The sequence below is a fragment of the Bison bison genome, unplaced genomic scaffold, assembly GCF_000754665.1.
Source record: "Bison bison bison isolate TAMUID 2011002044 unplaced genomic scaffold, Bison_UMD1.0 scf7180017864289, whole genome shotgun sequence".
NCBI classification, from domain to species: Eukaryota; Metazoa; Chordata; class Mammalia; order Artiodactyla; family Bovidae; genus Bison; species Bison bison.
In genome coordinates, this window is record NW_011494861.1 from 19,610,006 (window position 1) to 19,634,303 (window position 24,298).

Here is a 24,298-nt window from a genome sequence, read left to right on the forward strand (position 1 = left end):
GGCATCACTGACTCAATAGACATGAGTTTGAGCAAACTCCAGGAGAGAGTGAAGGTCAGGGAAACTGGTGTACTGCAGTCCCTGTGGTTACAAGGAGTCAGACACGACTTAGCAACTGAACAACAACAACCATAGTTCCAACAGAAAAGATAGCTTTCTATAGCCAGGCAGACTGCAGAGGAAAGAGCAGGGACAAATACACGGGTGATATGCAGACAGGATTACCCCACAGCTAGCAGCACAAAATCCCACTTCTGTTGTCGAAAGAAGTGTGTGCAGGTGGGTAGACCCACAGTTAGAGAAAAAGAAGAGGGAGCTGCGTGGGAGTGGTTTCTTCAGCAGCCAGCCTACAATGGGGAACTGGGAAAAGTCTGTGAATATAGAATAAATGCTGTCACTTGGAGCTGCACTGATTCTTTTTTCAGACTAACTAATGGCTCAGATGGTGGAACAACCAAACGATGACTAAAATGTGAGTCAAATGCTTTCAAATCAAATCATTCCAATGAAGCAGGAACACAGGCAAGCAGAGAACAGGTCATTAGAGGTTCTAACCAATATTTGTTAAACCTGAAGAAACTCACTCTCCTTAATGACTGCCTCTTTCAATCTAAGTCATTTTGACATTAGTGAGCTGGGGACAATCGATCTTTATTACTAGTGACATCTACTGATCAGCTCTGAACAGTGGGAAAGGGAGCTGCCTGGGGGAGGGGGAGAGGTTGTACAGTCTTCTCAATCTTAATTTGTCTTCCTTCTCTCCTGGGGTCTATCCAGCATGTCTTTCAATTATCCCAAAGGGTATCAGAAAATTCTAAAATAGGTGTCTTGATATTTTTGAAAACTAACTTTCATTTAAATACAAAATTAGCTCATGTTAAGAAGTAAGTGTGGGGAGAATGCAGGCGAAGAGAGCCTTGTCATTCAATGGAACCACAGAGCATGCAGCCCCCAGAGACTGAAATGGGCAGCCAGGCATGGAAGAAGTTTGAGCTCTGGCTCTCATGGCAGCTCCACGTGGGCCCACAACAGACACATGGTGGGTCCCTGATCTCATCCCCCTCCCCCTTCCTTCTACTAATCTCTCGGTTTTAAATTCTCTCCCTAAATGTTCACTTTCTATTTCATAATTCAGTTTTTCCAAAAGCTTTTTGGTGAGGAAACCCTGTGAAGATGGGTGTTTTTGAATGGCCTGGATATTTATCAGAAAACAAAGCCTCTTTCCAATTTTCTGTTTCTTGTGTTGAATTTCTTATTTTACATCTTTCAAGCAATTTGTCTGTTTCATCTAGTTGTCAATTCACTGCTTGGTTTAATGATCTTATCATACCTGCTTGTAAGCGTACTTCAACAGCATCTTATATGGTTTTCTGTTTTCTTTAACTTCTGACAAATGGTTAGAAAAAGAAAACAAAGCTTCTTACCACGCTTATTGGAACTGGAGCTCATCAAAAACAAGTAGAAGTACTTCCATTCCAGTGGTATCGGGTGTGTGTTTTTGCCCCCATCTTACTTCCCTCCTTTTGAGTGGCAATAAGGAGGACTGGAGAACAATGTTTATAACCAAAAAAGAAAGGACCTCTCCCCACAGACCAGGACTCAGGCAGAGACAGGAGCATCCTTCAACCTAAGCCAGTCACTCTCCTTACTCTCTGCTCTCTTCTCTGAATAAAGTCACTCAGATGTGAGGGTAATATATTCTTTTATTTTTTATTTTGGTAAAATATATGCAATATGAAATTGGCCCTTTTAGCCATTTTTAAGGGAACAGGTCAGTAGCATTAACTATGTTTACATTGTTTTGCAGCCACTGTTCATCTCCAAAACTTTCTCATCTTCCCAAACTGGAACTTTAGACCCATTAAACAATAACTCCCCATTTCCTCCCCTCCACCCCAGGCCCTGGCAAGCACAATTTTACTTTCTGTTTCTAGGAATCTGACATTTCTAGGTACTTCACATAAGTGGAATTAAACAGTATTTGGCCTCTTGGGACTGGCTTACTTCAATTTGCACAATGTTCTCAGGGTTCATCCATGTTCTGAATGTGTCAGAATTTCCTTCTTTCTCAAGGTTGAATAGTACTCCACTGTATGTATATACATTGGTCTGTTGGTGAACATCTGGGCTGTTCCCAAGGTAACATGTTCTTAATTTAATCCCACAACTTAAGACTTTCAGATCATTCAAATTCAATTCAGTTCAAGGGTAACTCACTGTGCTAGGTGTGTGTGGTACAAAGGTGACTCAGACGTGGTACCTGCTCTCTAGGAACTTACGCTATCTTGGGAAGGGAAGAAAGACAGAACTCAAGTAACTAGCAAGTGCTAATCACCTACTGTGTGCCGGTGCTTTGCCCAATCACTGCATGTATTGCTCAGAATAACTTCGTGAGGTGGAGACTGTAACATCCACTTTTCAGGAGAAAATGAAAGCTTGAAGACCTTAACTAACCACCTCCAACGTGCTGAGACTGAGATTCAAACCCACCTCTTGAATTCAGAATCCTGTGTTCATTCCTTTAGACATGCCACTCCTGCTGGTACAAGGCAGAATGTGACACAGCCTGAGGGAGGTGCTATAGGAAAGCAGAGAAGACATGGCCACGCACCTGAGGGGACAAGCTCGTGGCAGAGGTAGGTCTCAGAGGCCAGGAAGGCTTATGTTTAACAAAGATAAGGGAGAAGAGGAACTGGCTTGAGAAGAGGAAGGTGGAGGAGACAAGCAATCTCAGTGTACACTGAGAGACCAACGCTGCTGTCCAATATGGGCCGGAAAGCAGAGAGGGGCAAAATCCTGGTCGTGGTGAAATGCTCGTTCAAGGAGTCCGAACACCACCACGGAGACAATGGTGAGCCATTGTAGGGTTCTGAGACAACACACAATTGTAGCTGCACTTTGGGAAGGTCACCAAGGCAATAACATCTAACAAGAATGGAGAGGGAGGGGGTAGATTAAAGGTAGGAGTTAGGAGGTCACTGGAATTAGCAGATATGACATGATTAGTCAGAATGGAAAACAGGATGTGGTGTGTAAGACTTCTTAGAGGTGGAGATGACAGAACTTGGCCATGGATGCATTATGAATAGGTGATCATACATCTTGGGACACCTGTTCTCCTGGTGTAATTACTAACAGCATCCTTTCACTCTCAACTGTGTCCAAGTCTAGACAATAAAGTACATGATCACACTATCTAGGAATAAGAAAACAGAATAAAAGATGACTCTAAAAGATCTTGAAACTGGATTAATAAGGAAGGTGGTAATATGGGGAAAAAAACATGGATGGGAAATCAGGTTTCTTTGGAAAGATGATGAGTTTGGGTTTAGACATGCTGAGTTTGCTGAAGTGAAAATTTATTTAAGGGAGAGAAGCACCTTGCCTGTGGATTTACGCTGTGTGACATGAAGGAAGGCATCATTGACCTAAAAAGAAAATCCAAAAATATGTGGTCAGACTTGCAACTATGCATATTTCAACAAAGATTTGTTACTGGATCAATTCTTAAAATAGCTAAAGTATTATCATGTCTCCAACAAAATGTAGGTAACTATCTAATGCAATATTAACTAAGTAACTGATCACCACAAACTCAAAGGAAAACAATGAGGATAATCTAACCTCAGAATTTTTCTGTCTAAACTATAATTTTTATATTATCAGATAAATAACATCAGGTTAAAACTCTTCAGGCCTGCCCATACTCTACTGTAATATTTCTGAATATTCTAGCTTTTGAAAAGAATGGAGCCACTGCCAGAAGGATCAATAATGTAATTTTTTTACAATTTTTTTCTTTTTCTTTTTAATTACCTTGTTTCCAGTGCAACTGAAATTACAATCTCTCTGAAATCCTTTTTTAGAAATACAAAGATATAAAACATAAATTAAAAATTAGCCACAGTAATCAAGATTGTGACAGTGGTGTAAGAATAAACAAACAGGTCAATGGAACTATTACAGAACCAAAAAATACAAAACCACACAAATACAGTCAGCTGATCTTTGACAAAGGAGCAAAAGCAATTCAATGGAGAAAGAATACTCTTAAAAAAAAAAAAAAAGGTGCTAGAACAAATGAACATCCAATGCAAAAAAAAATTAATCAAGACACTGTCCTTATGTCTTTCACCAAATTAACTCACAGTGAATCTTACACATAAATGTAAAAAGCAAAACTATAAAACTTCCAGAAGAAAACAAGAAAAAAAATCTAAGGCACCTTATGCTTGGCAATGAGTTTTTTAATATAACATCAAAGCATAATCTAGGAAAATAAAAATTGGTAGGACTGCCCTGATGGTACAGTGGATTAGAATCTGCCTGCCCATGCAGGAGATTACAGGTTCAATCCCTGGTCTGGGAAGATTCCACACACCGTGCAGCAACTAAGCCTGTGTGCCACAACTACTGAGCCCAAGCTCTAGAGCCCGTCAGCTCCAACTAGAGCTACTACAGCCCATACTCCAAAACAAGAGGAGCCACCACATGAGAAGTCCCTGCACTGCGACGAGAGAGTAGCTCCTCAGCCCTCTACAACCAGAGAAAGTCCTCAAACAGCAACAAAGACCCAATAAATAAATAAAATGAATTAAGTTTTTAAAAATTGGTAAGTTGGACATCATTAAAACTAAAAACTGCTGTCTGCAAAAGACACTTCAAAGAATAAAAATATAAAACACAGCCTGGGATAAAAGTATTTGCAAAATGTATATCTGATAAAGAACTTTTATCTAAAATCCACAAAGAATTCTTAAACCTCAACAATAAGAAAACAAACAACCCCATTTAAGAATGTGCAAAAGGTCTAGGCAGACATTTTACTAAAGAAGACATACAGACAGTAAGTAAGCCTACGAAAGACATTCATCATATGTCATTAGAGAATTAAAACAACAGTGAGATCCTACTACACACCTGTTGGAACGTCTAAAATTCAAAACTAAGCATCAAATGCTGATAACAATGTGGAGCAATGGCAACTTTCATTCATCATTGGTGGGAATCGTAGTTGCAAAATGATATAGCTACTTTGGAAGATAGTTCAGCAGTTTCTTATAAAACTAAACATATTCTTACCATATGATCCAGTAATTGTGTTCCTAAGTATTTACCCAAATGAGTTGAAAACTTGTATCTACACAAAAACCTACACAAGAGTGTTTATAGCAGCTTTGTTTATATTTGCCAAAACTTGAGAGCAACCAAGATATCCCTCTGAAGGGGAATGGGCAAACAAGCTGTAGTATATCCATACCACGTAATATTATTCAGTGATAAGAAGAAATGAGCTATCAAGTCATGAAAAGTCATGGAGGAAACTTAACAAGATATAAGATGAACTTACAAAAATTATTAATATTTCTCTATATCAAAAATAATCAACTAGAAAACACAACAGAAAATATTGTTCTCAAGAGCAACAAAAACAAAAAGTACTTGTAATTAACATAACTCAGGCAATCCAGAAGACTTTAAGGAGAAAAACTTTAAATTCTATTTAAAAACAGGAATGATCTGAATAACTAGCAAAATGTCCCTGTTTACAAATTACAGAACTTAAAACTGTAAAACTATCACTTCTCCCCCAAATTAATCTGTAAAGTCAACACAGTTCCATTCAAAAGTTCAGCTAGAATTTTGAGGAACTTAAGAAATTTATTTCAAAATTTTTCTAAAAGGATAAAGATTCACAAATATCTAAGTCATATTTGAAAAAGAAGAACAGGTGGAAGAGTTACTCTTCCAGATACTGAAACATACTTCAAAGCTATAAATATAAAACAGTGAAATACTATTACAGGAATAAACATGTGAACCAGGAAACAGAATGGAAAGCAGAGTGCAGACACACACATGTGTACCTGGGAACTTAAAATAAGACAAAGGCAGTATCACAAATCAATAGAGAAACAATGAACTACTGAGTCTGATAAAGCAAGCTCATTATAAGGAGAAAAATTAAAATTGATTACCTAATTTATATCTAAATCAAAGGTAATTTCAGATGGATTTAAATCCTTAAATGTGAAATGAAAGTACAAAGTTAAAAAAGAAAAATAGAGAAGAAAATCACTGTGAACCAGGGATGACAAAGGACTTATGAAATAGCTCCAAATAGCACTAATCACAAGGCAAAACATTGATGTGTTTGCTTATATTAAATGCAAACAAAGGTGACACACACTTGACAACTCTGGAAGGACAGACTTTCTCAAAGCCTCAACATTGTCGTTTTAGTCAATTCTTTTGCAACTCTAGGGACTGTAGCCCGCCAGGCTCCTCTGTCCATGGGAATTCCCAGGCAAGAAAACTGGAGCGGGTTGCTACTTCCTTCTCCAGGGGATCTTCCTGACCCAGGAATTGAACCCACATCTCCTGCTTGGTAGGTGGATTCTTAACCACTGAGCCACCTGGGAAGCCCCCAAACTAACACGTAGAACCTTGTTAATCACATTGTGGTTCAGGACCACAGGCTTCTGCATCATCTGGGAGCTTATTAGAAATGCACAGCCTTAAGCCCCACCCCACTCTTATTGAATTATAATGTGTATCTTAACATGATTCCTGTGCACATTAAAGTTTGAGAACCATAGGTTATACAGGAACTTTTGCAAATTAGTAAGAAAGAGCAATCTCCCATAGAAAACTTCCAAAGGGCTAAATTACAGTTCAAAGAATTGAAGACCTGAAAGGCTTGCAAATATACAAAGAGATGCTAAAAATAATTAGAAACCAGGGAAATGCAAATTAAAATGGTAAAATACCACTTTATGCTTATAAATTTGAATAAGCCATCAGAAAGCTGGAAAGAAAGTGAAAGTCAAAGTTGCTCAGTCATGTTCGACTAGTCGCAACCCCGTGGACTATACAGTCCATGGAATTCTCCAGGCCATAATACTGGAGTGGGTAGCCATTCCCTTCTCCAGCGGATCTTCCCAACCCAGGGATCGAAATCAAGGTCTCCCGCATTGCGGGTGGATTCTTTACCAGCTGAGCCACCATGCTATATACCGACGGGTGGTAAATAAATAAAAACATTCTCATGCATTGCTGGTAGAGGCATAGACAGGGCAAGTCATTCTGGAGAACAGTTGGCAGTCAGATAAAATAGGCATACACCCTATGACCCAACTACTTTATTCCTGGGAGAATACTCCCCTAGCAACACTTGCACAAGTCCTAACAGTCACCCATGAGACTGTTCATTATAGCACCAATCACAGGGGCAGGCAATCACATCAATTTTATCTTTAGGGAAGGGATCTGTAAACCATGGTAGATGCAGAGACTACTATGCAGCAATGAAGGGTAATGAACTGGACATAGGAACAGCAATGTGAGGCGATCTTTAAAAGACAGCACTGGGACTTCCCTGGTGGTCCAGTGGCTAAGACTACACTTCCCAATGCAGGGGGCCCAGATTTGATTTCTGGTCAGGAAACTAGAGATCAAAGATCCCAAGGGCCACAACTAAGACCTGGAGCAGCCAAATAAATCAATATTTTTTTTAAAAGATGGCACTGCATGAAAAAATAAAAAACAGAATAAGATCTACCGCACATTTACATCACTTGAAAATAGATTAGCACACAAAATGATTCTGTGTGTTTTACAGAGAAATTTAAATCCAAAGATAAGCATCAAATACATTATAAAGACTGACTCTGAGGGGAGGAAAGGAAGATAAGGGAGTAAGTAAATAGAGACAGCCATAAATATACAGACATAAAAGCCAAAGAGGGGCCTTGTGTGGTCCAACAATGAAAATGTGCTTTGAAAGAGGATTTTGATTAACCAAGCCTTTCCCCTTGAAATCCTCCCCCAAAAGCATAAGAAAAATAACTAAATAAAAATAAGCACAGAAGCAAATCAATCGTGGCAATCTCCCCGCAGCATGAAATGCCTGGTTTCTCAGGAACATGTGTCTTTCAGGGCTTTGTGCCTTACAGAGACCTTCCCAATCTATGCAGATTTAGATGTACTCAGAGGAGGTGGGAGATGTCTCAGACAGATGTCTGAAACATTCATCTTCACCCTGTCAATAACTCAAAGATACGTCTCCAGGTGACTCACAGCTGCATCACTCTCCCTGTCAGTTAGAAGTCGCTTGTTCCCGGAGATCTGTCACAGGCCAACAACAGAAAATACTTGGGGAAACAAACATAACTGAAGAGAGTGGTATTTCTCTTCAGCTGGCATCCTAGACACATGAGGAATCCTCTGCAAATGAATGTTAACATAAAAAGAGAGCTGTCCCTTCAAATGTTAAAACTTACTTTCAATCTGTCTGCATATAAATCTTCATAAAAATGTAGCACATTTATCTAACTTCTTTAGAAGATAATATGGGGGATGGAAGAAAATAGAACCTTTTTGTTCCATGACTTGGGAATCTCGTAATTCTGAATATCCATTATTCTGCCTTTTGTTTTTTAGATGCTCTGTTAACTCTATGTCCAGATGCTACCTCTGTTGTGACAGCTGCTTCTAAAAATAACCCAGCTCTGTCCCTTTCTATCTTTCGATTTCTATCTGGGCTAGGAAAATAGACAACTGGTGGTGTTGAAACTAGATATTTAATGAGTGATAAGACTCTCAGTCAGAGACTAGGAAGTGAAGCACATGGCTTTAGACCAGAGTCTTTTGATAGATAATTCAGATAGCTGGGGACATCCCTGCCCCCCCCCCAACCTCTTCTGTATCCTACAGGCTGTGTCACAGAGAGAGAGGCTGCTCCATACTGATGCCTAGATAGATACACAGACTGTATCCAGCACCCTGGTTCTCTGCCCTGCCGTGGCTGAAGTCAATTACATTTGTCTCTGGAGATAAGCAACCTGGAATGTAGGGGCAGGGTGAGAACCTGTTTTAGGTTCTGCTGTTGGAATTTTTAATTAGCTCATTAGACAGGAGTAATCAGAGTAACCTGTGTGTGTGTGTTTGTGCTAAGTCACTTCAGTTGTGTCCAACTCTGTGTGACCTTATGGACTGTAGCCTGCCAGGCTTCTCTGTCCATGGGATTCTCCAGGGAGGAATACTGGAGTGGGCAGCCATGCCTTCCTTCAGGGGATCTTCCTGACTCAGGGATAGAACCCAGGTCTCTTAAGTCTCCTGCATTGGCAGGCGAGTTCTTTACCACTAGCACCACCTGGGAACCCCAGTCAGCGTAACCTACAGTTCCCTAAATATATTATGCTGATTCATGTTTCCCATTAGAAAGCGCTCTTCCTCCCAACACAGCACTGTCCTGAGACTGTCCCAACTAAAAAAAAAAAATTCCTTAAGTCTTACAGAATGTACCCAGCAAACATTTGATGAATAAAACAAACTCATGAATGAATAAGTATATCGGGGACTGAGTGGGATTGTTTTTAAAAGGTAGAAATGTTTAGTCAATGATACACTGTCATAGTTGAATTATATTTATCAGACCACTGCTCTGATAGAAGCGAACCTGAATCTTCTTTTACAAGTCAGTCAGTGCATTTCACCAGAAAAGATACAGCTGGCAAAGGAGCATATGAAAAGATATTCAGGATCACTATTCATTAGAGAAATGCAAATTAAACCGAGAATCAAATACCACACTACGCACCCACTGAACGGATGGATTTAAAGACAACAGCTGACAACACTAAGTTCTGGCAGGGGCAAAGCAACGTTCCTACATTGTTGGGGGACATGCAAAATATTACAACCACTTGGATAAACAGTTTGATAGTTATTAAAAGGTAAACATATCATATCAGACCAGTACAATGCTCATACTGAAATGTCCACACAGACAGTCGTTGCCATTTCCTTCTCTAGGGGATCTTCCCAATCCAGGAGTTGAACCCAAGTCTCCTGCATTGCAGGCGGATTCTCTACCACTGAGCCACCTGGGAAGGCCGTATATTGAAGCACCAGTTTCTAATCCAGAATATACGAAAAGAAAGAAAATCTATGTACTATGGGCTTTGAAAGAAATGCAATAGTAGCAACCTTGCCTTCAAAATCATGGGCTGTAGAGCCTGTAACAGAATTGCTTCTCAGCAGCTGAGGTATAGAGAGCAAAATACTGATTTGTCTAGCTTGCCCTTCCTTGAGGAGCATAAGCACGTTATATTTAGAATTCTGCATAGATTGCTTTTAAACTGACGTTCTTTTTTTTTACTTGAGATATAGTTGATTTACAACATGTTAGTTTCTGATGTACAGCAAAGTGACTCAGTTATGAATGCGTGCTAAGTCGCTTCAGTCACGTCTGATTCTTTGCAACCCTGTGGACTATATAGCTCACAAGTCTCCTCTGTCCATGGGATTCTCCAGGCAAGAATACCGGAGTGAGTTGCCATTTCCTTCTCCAGGGGATCTTCCCGACCCAGGGTCAAACCTGTGTCACTTATGTCTCCTGCATTGGCAGCCGGGTTCTATTAACACTAGCACCACCTGGGGAGCCCCCATTCAGTTAAAGATATATATTTTTTCATAGTCTTTTCCATTATGGTTTATTACAGAATATTGAATGTAGCTACCTGTACTATATACATATATATATATATATATACACACACATATATATCAGAACTTTGTTGTTTATCCATTTTACATATAACAGTTTGCATCTATTTATCTCAAACTCCCAATCCATTCCTCCTCACCCCTTCCCCAAATGGGGGGATGTTCTGTTCTCTATCAGAGAGTCTTAAATTGGTATTGCTATCCAATGATGTTATCTAGCCACCACTGTAGACTGGGAGGGGCAGTCGGGGGATCTGCTGCTCAATAAATAAAGCCAATTAAATGTGTAAATTAAAAAAAAAAAAAAAAGGTTAAGCATAACACTTACCACATGACCTAGAAATCTCAGTCATAAAGTAAATAAAAATGTTCAGTTCAGTTCAGTTGTGTCTGACTCTTTGCGACCCCATGGACTGCAGCATTCCAGGCCTCCCTGTCCATCCCCAACTCCCAGAGTTTACTCAAACTCTGTCCATCAAGTCGGTGATGCCATCCAACCATCTCATCCTCTGTCGTCCCCTTCTTCTCCACCTTCAATCTTTCCCAGCATCCAGGTCTTTTCAAATGAGTCAGTTCAGTTCAAAGGAACTTTATGGAGTGACAGACATGATCTGCATTTTGACTGCAGGGCGGTGCTTACATGACTGTATGTTTGTCAAAGCTAGACAAAGTTTTACTATATGCTTCCCCGGTGGCTCAGCTGGTAAAAGAACCCACCTACAATGAGGGAGACCTGGCTTCGATCCCTGGATTGGAAAGATCCCCTGCAGAAGGAGGATCCCCACTCCAGTACTCTGGCCTGGAGAATTCCACGGACTGTACAGTCCATGGGATCAAAAACAGTCGGACGTGACTGAGCGACTTTCACTACTACATGCAGTTCAGTTCGGTCGCTGAGTCATGTCCGACTCTTTGAGACCCCCGCATGCCAGGCTTCTCTGTCCATCACCAACTCCCAGAGCTTGCTCAAACTCATGTCCATTGAGTCGGTGATGCCATCCAACCATCTCATCCTCTGTCGTCCCCTTCTCCTTCCACCTTCAATCTTTCCCAGCATCAGGGTCTTTTCCAATGAGTCAGTTCTTTGCATCAGGTGACCAAAGTATTGGAGCTTCAGCATCAGTCCTTCCAATGAATATTCAGGACTGATTTCCTTTAAGATGGACTGGTTGGATCTCCTTGCAGTCCAGGCAACTCTCAGCACGACAGTTCAGAAGCATCAATTCTTCAGCGCTCAGCTTTCTTTAGAGTCCAACTCTCACATCTATACATGACTACTGGAAAAAACCATAGCTTTGATGAGATGGACCTTTGTTGGCAAAGTAATGTCTCTGCTTTTTAATATGCTGTCTAGGTTGGTCATAGCTTTTCTTCCAAGGAGTAAGCATCTTTTAATTTCATGGCTGCAGTCACCATCTGCAGTGATTTTGGAGCCCAAAAAAGTAAAATCTCTGATTGTTTCCATTGTTTCCCCATCTATTTGCCATGAAGTGATGGGACCAGATGCCATGATCTTAATTTTTTGAATGTTGAGTTTTAAGCTAGCTTTTTCACTCTCCTCTTTCACTTTCATCAAGAGACTCTTTAGTTCTTCTTCGCTTTCTGCCATGAGGGCGATATCATCTGCATATCTGAGGTTACTGATATTTCTCCCGGCAACCTTGATTCCACCTTGTGCTTCATCCAGCCCGTCATTTCGCATGATATACTCTGCATGTAAATTAAATAAGCAAGGTGACAATATACAGCCTTGACATGCTTCTTTCCCAGTTTGGAATCAGTCCATTGTTCCAAGTATGGTTCTAACTGTTGCTTCTTGACCTGCATACAGATTTCTCAGGCAGCAGTTAAGGTGGTCTGGTATTCCTATCTCTTTCAGAATTTTCCACAGTTTGTTGTGATCTACATAGTCAAAGGCTTTGGCATAGTCAATAAAGCAGAAGTAGATGTTTTCATGGAACTCTCTTGCTTTTTCAATGATCCAACAGATGTTGGCAATTTGATCTCTGGTTCCTCTGCCTTTTCCAAAACCAGCTTGAACATCTGGAAGTTCATGGTTCACATACTGTTGAAGCCTGACTTGGAGAATTTTGAATATGCAATTTTGGATTTTGAATATGCAACTATACCTCAATAAACCTGACTTTTAAAAAAAAGTCAAGCCATATATTATTAAACACAAAAATAAATAAATTTTCAATATCAAGTGTCAGCCTGGGTTCCCTAGAAAATCCAGCCTGATCAAAACATATGTTCTAGTGCTGCACTGCAGTGCTGGCGAGGCAGGATGAGGGAAACGGGTGGATCAAGGAAGGAGGAAGAGGAAGCACAAGCTGAGTGTTACCAGTCCTGAACTGCTCAGAGCTTCAGGGGCAGATGCAGCTGGCTGTTGTCCACATGGGTCCTCTCCGGAGAGGCAGTACAGGACCCAAGGCACATAGAAACAGCCATCAGGAAAAGAGGAAAGGCAAGCGATTTATCTCCGGTCTCTCACTTGTCGCAGCTTGTCCAGTTGTGGGGGAGTCCCCACACACTTCTGGACGGTGTTACCCAGAGCCCCGCATCTGGTTTCTGGAGAAGCTAGAGCTTCAGCAGCTCCCTGATGAACAAAGCAGCGACCTTGCCTAAGATCAGCCCTATACTTAGGGAAAGTATGAGACAGTCAACAGCGTCAGGAGACGGACCCTAGGGATGGGCCCTGGGCTGCATCATTGTGGGGACAAGAGAAGTGTGATAAGTGGCCAAGGCCTAGGGCAGGGGGCTGGCTGATGTGAGGGGCCCATAAACTGGGTCTAGAGCAATGGACTAAAATAATACATATCCTATCAAAACAGAGTAATTTAATTCTTTAGAATATTCCACAGATACACTGAGGAAACCTCAAACAATTTCCAGCCATTAAATCTGTTCATGGAGTGATCTCACCCAACCTTCACAAAACAAGTTCAGATCCGTGAAGTATTGTGTCAGGTCGAGATGTGTGTGGGCGGCTCCCTACAGAAAAGAAATCCAGCACATCCAAATAATGCCACCCTCTGAGCAGATCACAGTGCTAATTCATGATCCACCCATCATGGTACAGACATAACAGTTCAGAAAACAACAAATTCTAGTAAAAATTCAAAATCTGAAGACTGTGTCGCTAATCCTGTCCTCTAAAGTGTCAACGGGCTTCCCAGGTGGCGCTAGTGGTAAAGAACCTGCCTGCCAATGCAGGAGACAAATAAGAGACGCTGGTTGGATCCCTGGGTTGGGAAGGTCCCCTGGAGAAGAGCATGGCAGTGTTCTTGCCTGGAGAATCCCATGGACCAGAGGGGCTGGAGGCCTACAGTCCACAGGGTCGCAAAGAGTCTGACATGACTGAAGCGACTTATGCACAAAGAGTCGATGCAAAGTGTTACAGTTTAGGGACTGAAAACGCTCAACTCAGTTATTTTACAATGACTACACGTTTTCCTTTAAACATGTTTGCTATGTGCTTTTATGTGTATTATCTTCTTTAATCGTCAACCCTAGGAGACTGTGTCAGGGGAAACACTGCCTGCAACCACCCACCCTGGCCAGGCAGTGCCAGATGTAGTAACCATTTGTGTGAGTTATTTTACAACAGAAAGTCCTGGTAAGGAACACGGAACTAACAAGCCACCACCCACCAGAAGAATTCGGGAAAGGTCAAAAGGAGGTGTCCTACGACCTCCCAGAATCCTCTTCCCTGACATCCATCTTGGCTGAGCAATGTGTGCATCACCAGGAAAGACCTGAGTCAGAATGATTGGCCACAGATAACCGGGAAACTAAGCCCATCGCCAAAAAACCCAAGACTGCAAGCCATGAGGCAGAGCAGTTCTTCTGGGTTCCCTTATCCTCCTGCTCTCCATCTAAGCACCCTTTCCCAATAAAGTCTCTTGTTTTGTCAGCACCTGTATCTCCTCAGACAATTAATTTCTGAGTGTTAGGCAAGAGCCCACTTTTGGGGCCTGGAAGGGGCCCCTCTTCCTGCAACAGTTGGGTATGTTACTGCCCTCCCAACAGATGAGGGAACTAAATCACAAAGATGTAAATCACACAGCCAGTTAAGTTGCAGTGCCAGGGTGTGAGTTCTGGCAGTCTGACCCTAGAGCCCCATACTCTCAATCATTCATACTTGTACCCGATACTGTGTACCTGGCAGAATCCGGAGACACAGAGGTGCAGCAGCACATGGTCCCTGCCTCCATGGAGTTTATGGACTATGGGAATGACAAACATGGAACCAGTAATTACAAGTAGGTAAAGGAGAAGCACAGAAGGTTACAGATGTTCATACCTCGTGCCTACTAAAAAGGCTATGATACAAAATATGAGACCATGTTGAAACAGACTAGAAGCTGGGACCCTTTGCTGTGGTGCTTACAACCTGGACAAATGTCCCCTCAAGCAACAGAACACGAAGAAACTGGAAGGGACTAAAAATAACTGCATGGGCACTTCCCTGGTGCTCTAGTGGTTAAGACTCCATGCTCCCAGTGCAGGGGGTTCAGGCTCAATTCCTGGTCGAGGAACTAGATCTCACATACTGCAACTTAAAGATCCTGCGTGCTTCAACTAAGAATTTGCACACCACAATAAGAGTTCACATGCCGTAACGAAAGAACCTGCATGCTGCAACAGACTGAAGATCCTGTGTGACACAACTAAGACACAGAGCGGGCAAATATTCTTTTAAAAAGTAAAATAACTGCACACACGTGCAGTTGGGGCAAATTATGAACAACATGATACAAAAAGACGAAAAACCTACTTCTGAGGTGTTGGGGGCAAAAGCCGGGGGCTGCGGCATGATCTCTGCAAACGGCACCACCAAGGGGGTGGGCACACCACCTAAGGCCCTCTCCAGCCCGACCCTACCCTCAGCCCATTTGAGGGCCCAGTTTGCCCCACTTCAGGGAGTGAGCAAGGGAAACTACTCCTTTTTTTGCTGTCTCTGCAAAGCCTTGCCTGATTTCTTCCTCTGGCCTCTTATCAACTTCTATTGATTAAGGAGTACAAGAACTCTGGTCAGGAACAATATTAATATCAACTATCAAGGTCAAACCAATAGTCTACATATTCAGGAGAAAATATAAGATGGGAAGCACCAATATCTCTGGTATTATAGAAATACAAGTACAACGGTCCTTTTCCAAGCCCAAGCAGGTTCTGACAAATGTGTCCAATATGTTGACTGATTTACATGAAAAAAATATTATTACAAAAGCTTTAAAGTTTATTGAAATTAATTATAATTTCATTTAATCTTCATTTTAAAAATTCACAACTCCTGGTCACTTTAACAGTAAGTTTGTTCACATAGATGCCTGCATGACAGATGGATAAACTTCATACTCTAGGATACGGTTTCTAAGAAGAAATTTTCTGATTTAAGGACAGAGTCTGACCTTGCCTTAAGGAGCTCTGATTCAAGACTCAGAGACATACCTGAACTAGATTCCAGGTCTGTCATTACTACATGTCATTGGACAGGTTTCTTACCATTTACAAGTTCTGATTTCTTCATCTGTAGCATGTGATAAACGATTGTTCATATTTCAAAGGTTTGTTGTGAAGATTGATTAGAAAATGCCTGTAAAGTGCTTAGCACAGCTCTTGACCCATAATAAACACCTACTGTCTGTGAGCTGCCATTATTACTAGTATTCTAAATAGCTTGCATACTGAAAGAAGAAGAAAGGGAAGAAATAGTAAATGGACAGAGTGTGAATGAGATGCTTGAAATGTGTTAGGGAACATGGCCTCGGACAACAGTTAATCACAGAAAAGTCAGCAGAGTGGGAAGAACTAGAAAAATCCTACATGCAGAGTCCTCATTGCAGAGTAGGCAAATGGAAGCTGAGAACTGTTAATAATTAGGTAATCTATGTTTAAGAGAAGAGAGAACTTCAGTGTGGGTAATTAAAACAATAATCACCTCTAGCTTTCTTTCATGCCTGAGCAGTACCTAGAACACGTCAAAGCAGAGAAGAAACAGCTCAAACTAGCACATGTTTCCACTTGGCTACTGCCTAATTGTTCTTATCCTCTATCAGCAGGTATATATGAGCCTCAGGTAAAGCAAACCTCAGTTTACGAGTCACATAATAAAAGGGGAAAGGGACACAGAAATTCTCTAAACTGATGATTTTCAAGTTTTTAAGCCACAGAACCTTTTCCAAAAAGAAAAGCATGAACACAAGAAATAAAATATGCAGTACTGAGGTCCCAGGGCTTCCCTGATAGCTCAGTGGGTAAAGAATCTGCGTTCAACACAGGAGACCCCATTTGATTCCTGGTTTGGGAAGATCCGCTGGAGAAGGGATAGCCTACACACTCCAGGATTCTTGGGCTTCCCTTGTGGTTCAGCTGGTAAAGAATCCGCCTACAATGTGGGAGACGTGGGTTTGATCCCTGGGTTAGGAAAATCCCCTTGAGAAGGGAAAGGCTACCCACTCCAGTATTCTGGCCTGGAGAATTCCATAGACAGTATGGGGTCGCAAAGAGTCGGACACAACTGAGCGACTTTCACTTCCACTTCACTTCACTGAGGTCCCAGCAGAGATGGAGCCCCAGAGCCGAGCAGCTCACTCTCATTCAGAATGTGGCTCAGAAGTATAAACTGAAAGCCATAGATACTAACCCTCAGCATTTTTTTGGCCATGACATGTGGCTCATGGGATCTTAGTTCCCCCACCAGGGATTGAACCTGGCCCCCAGCAGTGAAAGCACCGAATCCTAACCACTGGACCACAAGGGAATGCCTACTCCTCAACTTTACACATGTGGAAAGTAAAGATCAGAAAGGTGAGGGGACTTCCACAAAATTGCAAATAGATGGGGACAAAGCTGGAAACAGAATCCAATCAGTTTTCTGATGGCCAATAAGTTTCTCTTTTTACTACTGAAGATTACCTTCTTGACTGACATACCAAAAAGATGAGGAAGAAAGTAAACCACGTTTGAGAAGAATGTGTCTCATCTCATCTTAGGAAAACCATAAAAATGGAAGGTGGAGAGAATGAAACCTGGCACCTGGGGCTCCACTAATCTGCATATGAACAAAACATCGCCTCCACCAGTGGCTGACTAGAGTTACCAAAACAGTCGTTTGAAGAGTAAAACATATTAAGGGGGAAAAAAAAAAAAAAGAAAACTCCATGAATCCCCTAGTAGTCCAGTGGCTCAGCACTTGCACTGTCAGGGCCCAGGTTCAATCCCTGGCTGGGGAGCTAAAGTTCCACAAGTCATGCAGCACTGTCCAAAAAGAAAAACCCTTCACAGTGAATATCTAACAGATTTGCATTTACAACTACATTGCATATGCATGCACATAATTACACTTTGGAGGACACTGAAGCCACATTAATGGGACTGTAAAGTAGTGAAAAAAGGGCTTGAATAGCCAACAAAATTAACTACAGTGACTAATGGATGAATTACAGTCATTTGATACCGAGTATGATTTGCTGTTCTGTTCACAGAACTCCAGCTTAGATCATCTGGTTGTACTTTAAAAGAGTCTGCATTCTAAAACCAAAGGTCAAATGAAGGGCTTCCTTTTTAAACTCGTATGCTGTGCAGTTCAGAGTTCATATCAACACCAGTAAATCATTTTCTAAAGTACTATCACAACCCTCTGTTTAAGACACCAGCAATGTAGACAGAGCCCTCAAAATCCAGCTCCTTCATGGCCTTCACAGTTTCAGTTTCCCTCTGATTTACTAAGCCTGAGTATATAACTACACAACCTACAAGACAGAGAGAAATCCTATGATCCTGCAGCCTGTGAGACCCCATTGTGTTTTCATCCTTTAATTCCATATTAGGAAGATTTATAATTTCTAGAGAGAAACCGGGGCTTCCCAGGTGGCTCAGGTGGTAAAGAATCTGCCTGCAATGCAGAAGACCGGGGTTCAATCCCTCAGTTGGGAATATCCACCCCCTGGAGGAGGGCATGGCAACCCACTCCAGTATTCTTGCCTGGAGAATCCCATAGACAGAGGAGCCTGGTGGGTTACAGTCCATAGCGTCACAAAGAGTCAGACAGGACTAAAGTGACTTAGCACACACGCATGCAGAGAGAAACTATCCCATAGTTTGACACATATTTCCTGGCCTTAGCTATATCACTGGGAAAGATTGAAGGCAGGAGGAGAAGGGGATGACAGAGGATGAGATGGCTGGATGGTAACACCGACTTGATGGACATACATTTGAGCAAGCTCTGGGAGTTGGTGATGGACGGGGAAGCCAGGCGTGCTGCAGTCTATGGGGTCGCAAACAGTCGGACATGACTGAACAACTGAACTGACTGACTAGCTATATCATATTCCTTAAGAGTGTCTTAGGGGTTTCCCAGGTGGGGCAGTGGTAAAGAATCACCTGCCAATGCAGGAGACACAAGAGATGTGGGTTCAACTGTTGGATCAGGAAGATCCCCTGGAGGAGGAAATGGCACCCTACACCTGTATTCTTGCCTGGAAAATTTCATGGACAGAAGAGCCTGGTGGGCTACAGTCCAAGGGGGGTCGCAAAGTCAAACACGACTCAACAACTGAACACAAGAGCATCTCACCTCTTCCAGTTCAAAAACCTCTCCAATGTGTGGCTGGATGCGCCCTTCTTGGCAGTACTGAAGTGCTGAGGACAGGCTTCTGGAGAAGACGGGAAAGTTCTGCTGCTGGTATCTGCCCCAGTACAGCCCCATGGCAGTAACATTCTTCAGCAGCAGCAGATTGGCTGGTACAGAAGCAATGGTTCCTCCAGCGAAACCTACCACTACGATCCTGCCCTCATACGCCAGGCTGAGGGGAAAAGGAGGAAAAAACAAAGATTATAAAAGACAATGCACATTCACAGCCACCAGGATGGCTACTATTAAAAATAAAATAGAAAATAAGTGTTAGCAAGGATCTAGAGAAGTGGACCCCTCAAGGAACATTGGTGAGATTGTAAAATGGTGCAAATGTTATGGAAAACAGCATGGAGATTCCTCAAAAACTCAAAACCAGAACTACCATATAACCCAGCAATCTCACTTCTGAGTCTATATCCAAAAGAACTGAAAGCAGAGTCTTGAAGAGGTATTTGAAGAGCCAAGTTCACAGTAGCACTATCTATAAAAGCCAAGAGGTGGAAACAATCCAAATGTCCATCCACTGATGGATTGGTAAACAGAAGGTGTTATATACATACAGTAGAGTATTATTTAGCCTTAAAAAGGAAGGAAACTCTGTCCCATTTTAAGACACAGATGAGCCTTAAGGTCATTACGGTAAGTGAAACAAGCCACTTACAGAAAAATGAATATTGTATTATTCTGCTTATCTGGGGTATCTAAAGAGTCAGATTCACAGAAACAAAGTAGAATAGCGATTACCAAGGGCTGGGGAGAAGGGGAGAAGAGAGTTATTTAATGGGTACAGAATTTCAGGTTTGCAAGAAGAAAGTCATGAAGACCTGTTTCACAATGTAAATATATTTAACACCACTGAACTCTACATTTTATAGCAGTTAATATAGCAAGCCTTTTGTTATATCCTTTTTACCACACTAAAAAACAGTATGAGGGAAGAAAAAGCAACGGACAGTAATTAAGAGAGGCAGAAAATAGAATAGAGCTTATGGGAGTTGGCGGGCAGTTGTTTAATGGGTACAGAGTTTGTATTGGAGATGGTTACACAATATTGGAGATGGTGAACCAGTTTAACTGTACACTTAAAATGGTTAAAATGTTAAATACTAGGTTACCTGTATTTTACCACAATTAACAAAAAAAAAGCAACATGCATTAAATTCCCAGTTGAGAATTCCTCTTGACCTTGCAAACTAGCAGGGGGGAACCATTCTGCACCAGTTTGGATTTCTCAGTAGGAAAAGATAAAAAATAAGCCATAAGCAAGAAAGACAGTAAGGAGCAGAGGAACTAACCAGTCTTGTAAGGGGACCACACGGATCCCTTCTGTGGGCAAGCTGCTCTCTCTGCTTCTTCTCCTTAAGCTAAGATAAAGCACAAAACTATGCTTGCCAGGATGACATGAGAAATGAAGCTAATACTATCAGAGCACTGCAGACTTCCTGGTTGAAACGGAATGAGAATTAGTATGGATACAACAGTCCCATGAAATCTCCAGTGATTTTTTTTTTTTTTTAAATAAAACAAGTCAAGAAGACACCTACACTGGTGGTAGCTTCAGAAACCAGTAAGATCAAAAGAGACTCTCCCTTGGTGCATAATGAACTGGGGGTCTGCCACCCCAGTAATTCTAACATCCAAACAATGATCTCCTCAACAATTACCCACAGAGGAGAGTTTGGGGGAAAATGGATACAGGTATATACATGGCTGAGTTCCTTTGCCATCCACCTGAAACTATCACATTGCTAATCAGCTATACTCCAATGCAAAATAAAAAGTTTAATTAAAAATAAAAAGAATTACCCATACCATGTATATAAAGTAGCTAGTGGGTGCAGGCAGAGCTGAATTTAACACATGTATAATTTCTAAAGCATTTGATATTGCCAACTAGAGAGTCTGCAGTTTTTTGTTTTTTGTTTTTTTTGGATATTTTCCAGTTGGCTATTTTGTTTTTGCTATATTTAAGCATTTCCTGATTTTCCCTCTGCTTCTATTCCTTTTCACCCACCCACTCAGCTGTTCCCGTTGCTGCCAGTGCCTACAGGAAAAGTGAGCAGCAAAAACAAGAAAGCAGAAGGCCAGAAGGAAGCCAGAGGTCTGGGAAGGTTTCAGCAGAGCCCCCGGTCTAGCCCACCCAGGAGGACCACCTCACCTACCTGCGGAGAGCCTCCAGGAAGATGTCTCCTCCCACCATGTCAATGACCACGTTCACCCCGCCACTGCCCACCAGCTTCCCCACAGCCTCCTTAAGGCTGCCCCGACTGTAGTTCACACTGGACTGTGCCCCACTCTGCATCGCCAGCTGACACTTTTCATCACTTCCAGCTGCAGCTATTACCTACATGAAGAACACAACACTTCAGATGGTCCAGAATACATAGCAAGGGGCGCACCTGACCCACCCAGCCTCCAAACAAAGGGTGCTGATCAAGGAAACCAATATGACCTCTGCTTAGCACCAGCCTCAATCCAACACAGCAGGCCCATCACACAGCATCAATGTGCTGGCCTCTCCATGCCCCACTGACAACCGGGTCCACATTTCCAGGAACCCTGGAAGCTCAATGGGTCTAGCTAAGAAATAATTCAGGAGACACAACGTCTTCTTCAAATGAAAATTAAAACCACTATTTATTGCTGTGCGTAGTCGTTCAGTCATGTCTGACTCTCTGCAACGCCATGGACTGTAGCCCACCAGGCTCTTCTGTCCATGGGAATTCTCCAGGCAAGAATACTGGAGTGGGCCGCCATGCCTCCTCCAGAGGATCTTCCCAACCCAGGGATTGAACCCAGGTCTCCCACATTGAAGGTGGATTCTTTACCATCTGAGCCACCAGGGGAAGCCCATCATTTACTGAGTACCCATTATGAGTCAAGTAGTAAGGATACAACCTAAATACCAAGCTTGGAGCCAAGAAAGCATGATCCAGCAGTATGATGGGGAAAGCACAGAGGGCTCTGAAGTGCAAGCTAGAGGCACCTAACCTAGAGCTAGAAGATCAGAAAGGGCTTCTCAGGGGGTAAAACATGATTCGGTGGAAACAGCTTAAAGTCAGACAGACCTGAGTTCAAATCCTGACTCTGTTACTAACTAGCTGTGTTACTTAAGGCAAATTACTTAGTAAGATCTAATATTTACATAGTGGTTACTCTGTGCCAGACACTATTCTAAATGCCTTACATATATTAATAACTCATTTCACTTTAATAGCCCAATAATATACACACTATTATCATCCCCATTTTGAAGATGAAGAGACAGGCCAAAGAAGTCAAGTATCTTGCCCAAGGTCACACAGCTCATGGGAGGCAGAACTGGGATCCAAACTCAGGTAATTCATCTCTAGAGTTTATGCTTTCAACATCTGTCTGCATTACCTGCCAACTTCTCTAAGTTTCAGTTACCCCCATCCATAAACTAAGATATATTTTTAAAATTAAAAGGAATAAGCACTTGGGAAACAAAGTGTTAGATCAATTGAATCTATTGTTAAACACAGGCAATTATTTATTCTATTTAAACCTAATAAGAACATTATGGGGGACTTACAGTTAGTCCCATTCTGAAGATGGAGACATTGACCCAGAGAGGTTAAGTACTTAAGCCAGGATTATTCACGTAGCAGGTGGTAGAACAACTATTCAAATCCAATGCTACTGATACTGAGGCCCACTCCTTCGAGCTGGGAGAAAGCCATGCCTACGGCCTGCCAAAGAGGACATAAATGGCTGTGGGCCATACTGTGAGGAGGTCTGAGGTTTGGAAGTCTTCAGAAAAGCTTCAGACACTGAAGCACTGCCTCCATGAATGAAGTTGCTCAGTCGTGTCTGACTCTTTGCGACCCCATGGACTGTAGCCCGCCAGATTCCTCCATCCATGGAGTTTTCTAGGCAAGAATACTGGAGTGGGTTGCCATTTCCTTCTCCAGGGGATCTTCCAGACCCGGGGATCGAACCCAGGTCTCCCGCATTTTGGGCAGATGCTTTACCATCTGAGCCACCAGGGAATCCCTCAACATTGCCTAGAGGTGCCTGTTCACTGGGCAGCCGCCACCACCCCAAGCACTTTGGCTTCAAGGTGACATTCAGAATGTGCATTCAAACACCCAAGAACATCTGTGCCCTTAAAAGAGTCCAGACTCACCCTTAACTATTTGAAGCTAAAAGTTACCCTCAAATGCTCCCCAGTGGAACCCTCAAACGGCTGCCCTGCACAGCAGCACCCACACACAGTGGGCACACAGTGGGCACACAGTGGGCACACACCAGACTAGGGCTGGGCACCTGACTCCAACTCCAGGATTCCTTGTAAGTCCCAGGGAGGCTTGCTGCGAATCATTTCTTTCCAGGTGCCTCACTTTCTTTATCTGTGAAATAGGGATAATAAACACTTCCATTCCCCATCTCCCATGGGTTCTGTGAGGACTAGGGTAAGATAATTGCTGTGCAGGCAATGTGAAAGCAACCTGAGACACTGTGAATGGAAGGTGTTATCAAAATGACATGTTCTGAGCAGTGACATGATGACATTATTTTTTTGTTTGTTTGCTTTTGCTTAAAACCATTATTCCTGCTAAAGAAAATACACGCATGCATGCTCAGTCACTAAGTCGAGCATGGCTGTTTTGCAGCCCCATGGACTGTAGCCCACCAGGCTCCTCTGTCCATGGGATTTTCCAGGCAAGAATACTGGAGTGGGTTGCCATTTCCTCCTCCAGGGGATCTTCCTGACCCAGAGATCGAATCCACATCTCCTGGGATTAAATACTGGAATTAAAGCAAAATTTTGTATTTAATTTCTTGTATCTATTTAAAACAAACAGTACAGTCTTGTCTTCCCAGAAATGTAAAATAGTCAGTGTTTCTAAACAATGAGACTAATTTTGGTCTCCCACTTAAGAGAGGTGCTATAAGCCCTTATTTTGAGTGTGAATGTGTTAATATCCCATGAGGAGCCTCCTGGTATCTGAGACTAGTTTCAGAACTCACATATCCTTCCCAAAAGAGAGTCAATGTGAGAAGAGAGCTGCCACCTGGAGAAATTCCAGATCAGTCCAATTATCACCAAACCAGGACAGTATGTTTGTGCCTCTAGGCTCCAGAGGAAGCTCACACTCAGCACATCCAACACTGAGC

General features: G+C 42.2%; 1 protein-coding gene across 1 annotated transcript in view; it reads right to left on the reverse strand.

Moving 5' to 3' along the window:
- Positions 1-1,685: 1,685 nt before the first annotated feature.
- The window catches only part of LOC104996010 (quinone oxidoreductase-like protein 2), a 37,986-nt gene continuing 15,373 nt past the window's right edge, over positions 1,686-24,298 (reverse strand). The window contains exons 8-10 of the mRNA XM_010850122.1: positions 21,319-21,500; positions 19,097-19,325; positions 1,686-3,428 (exon numbers count right to left, since the gene is read on the reverse strand). Coding sequence (XP_010848424.1) covers positions 3,360-3,428; positions 19,097-19,325; positions 21,319-21,500 — 480 coding nt within the window. The 3' untranslated portion in view covers positions 1,686-3,359. The remainder of the gene's footprint in view (positions 3,429-19,096; positions 19,326-21,318; positions 21,501-24,298) is intronic.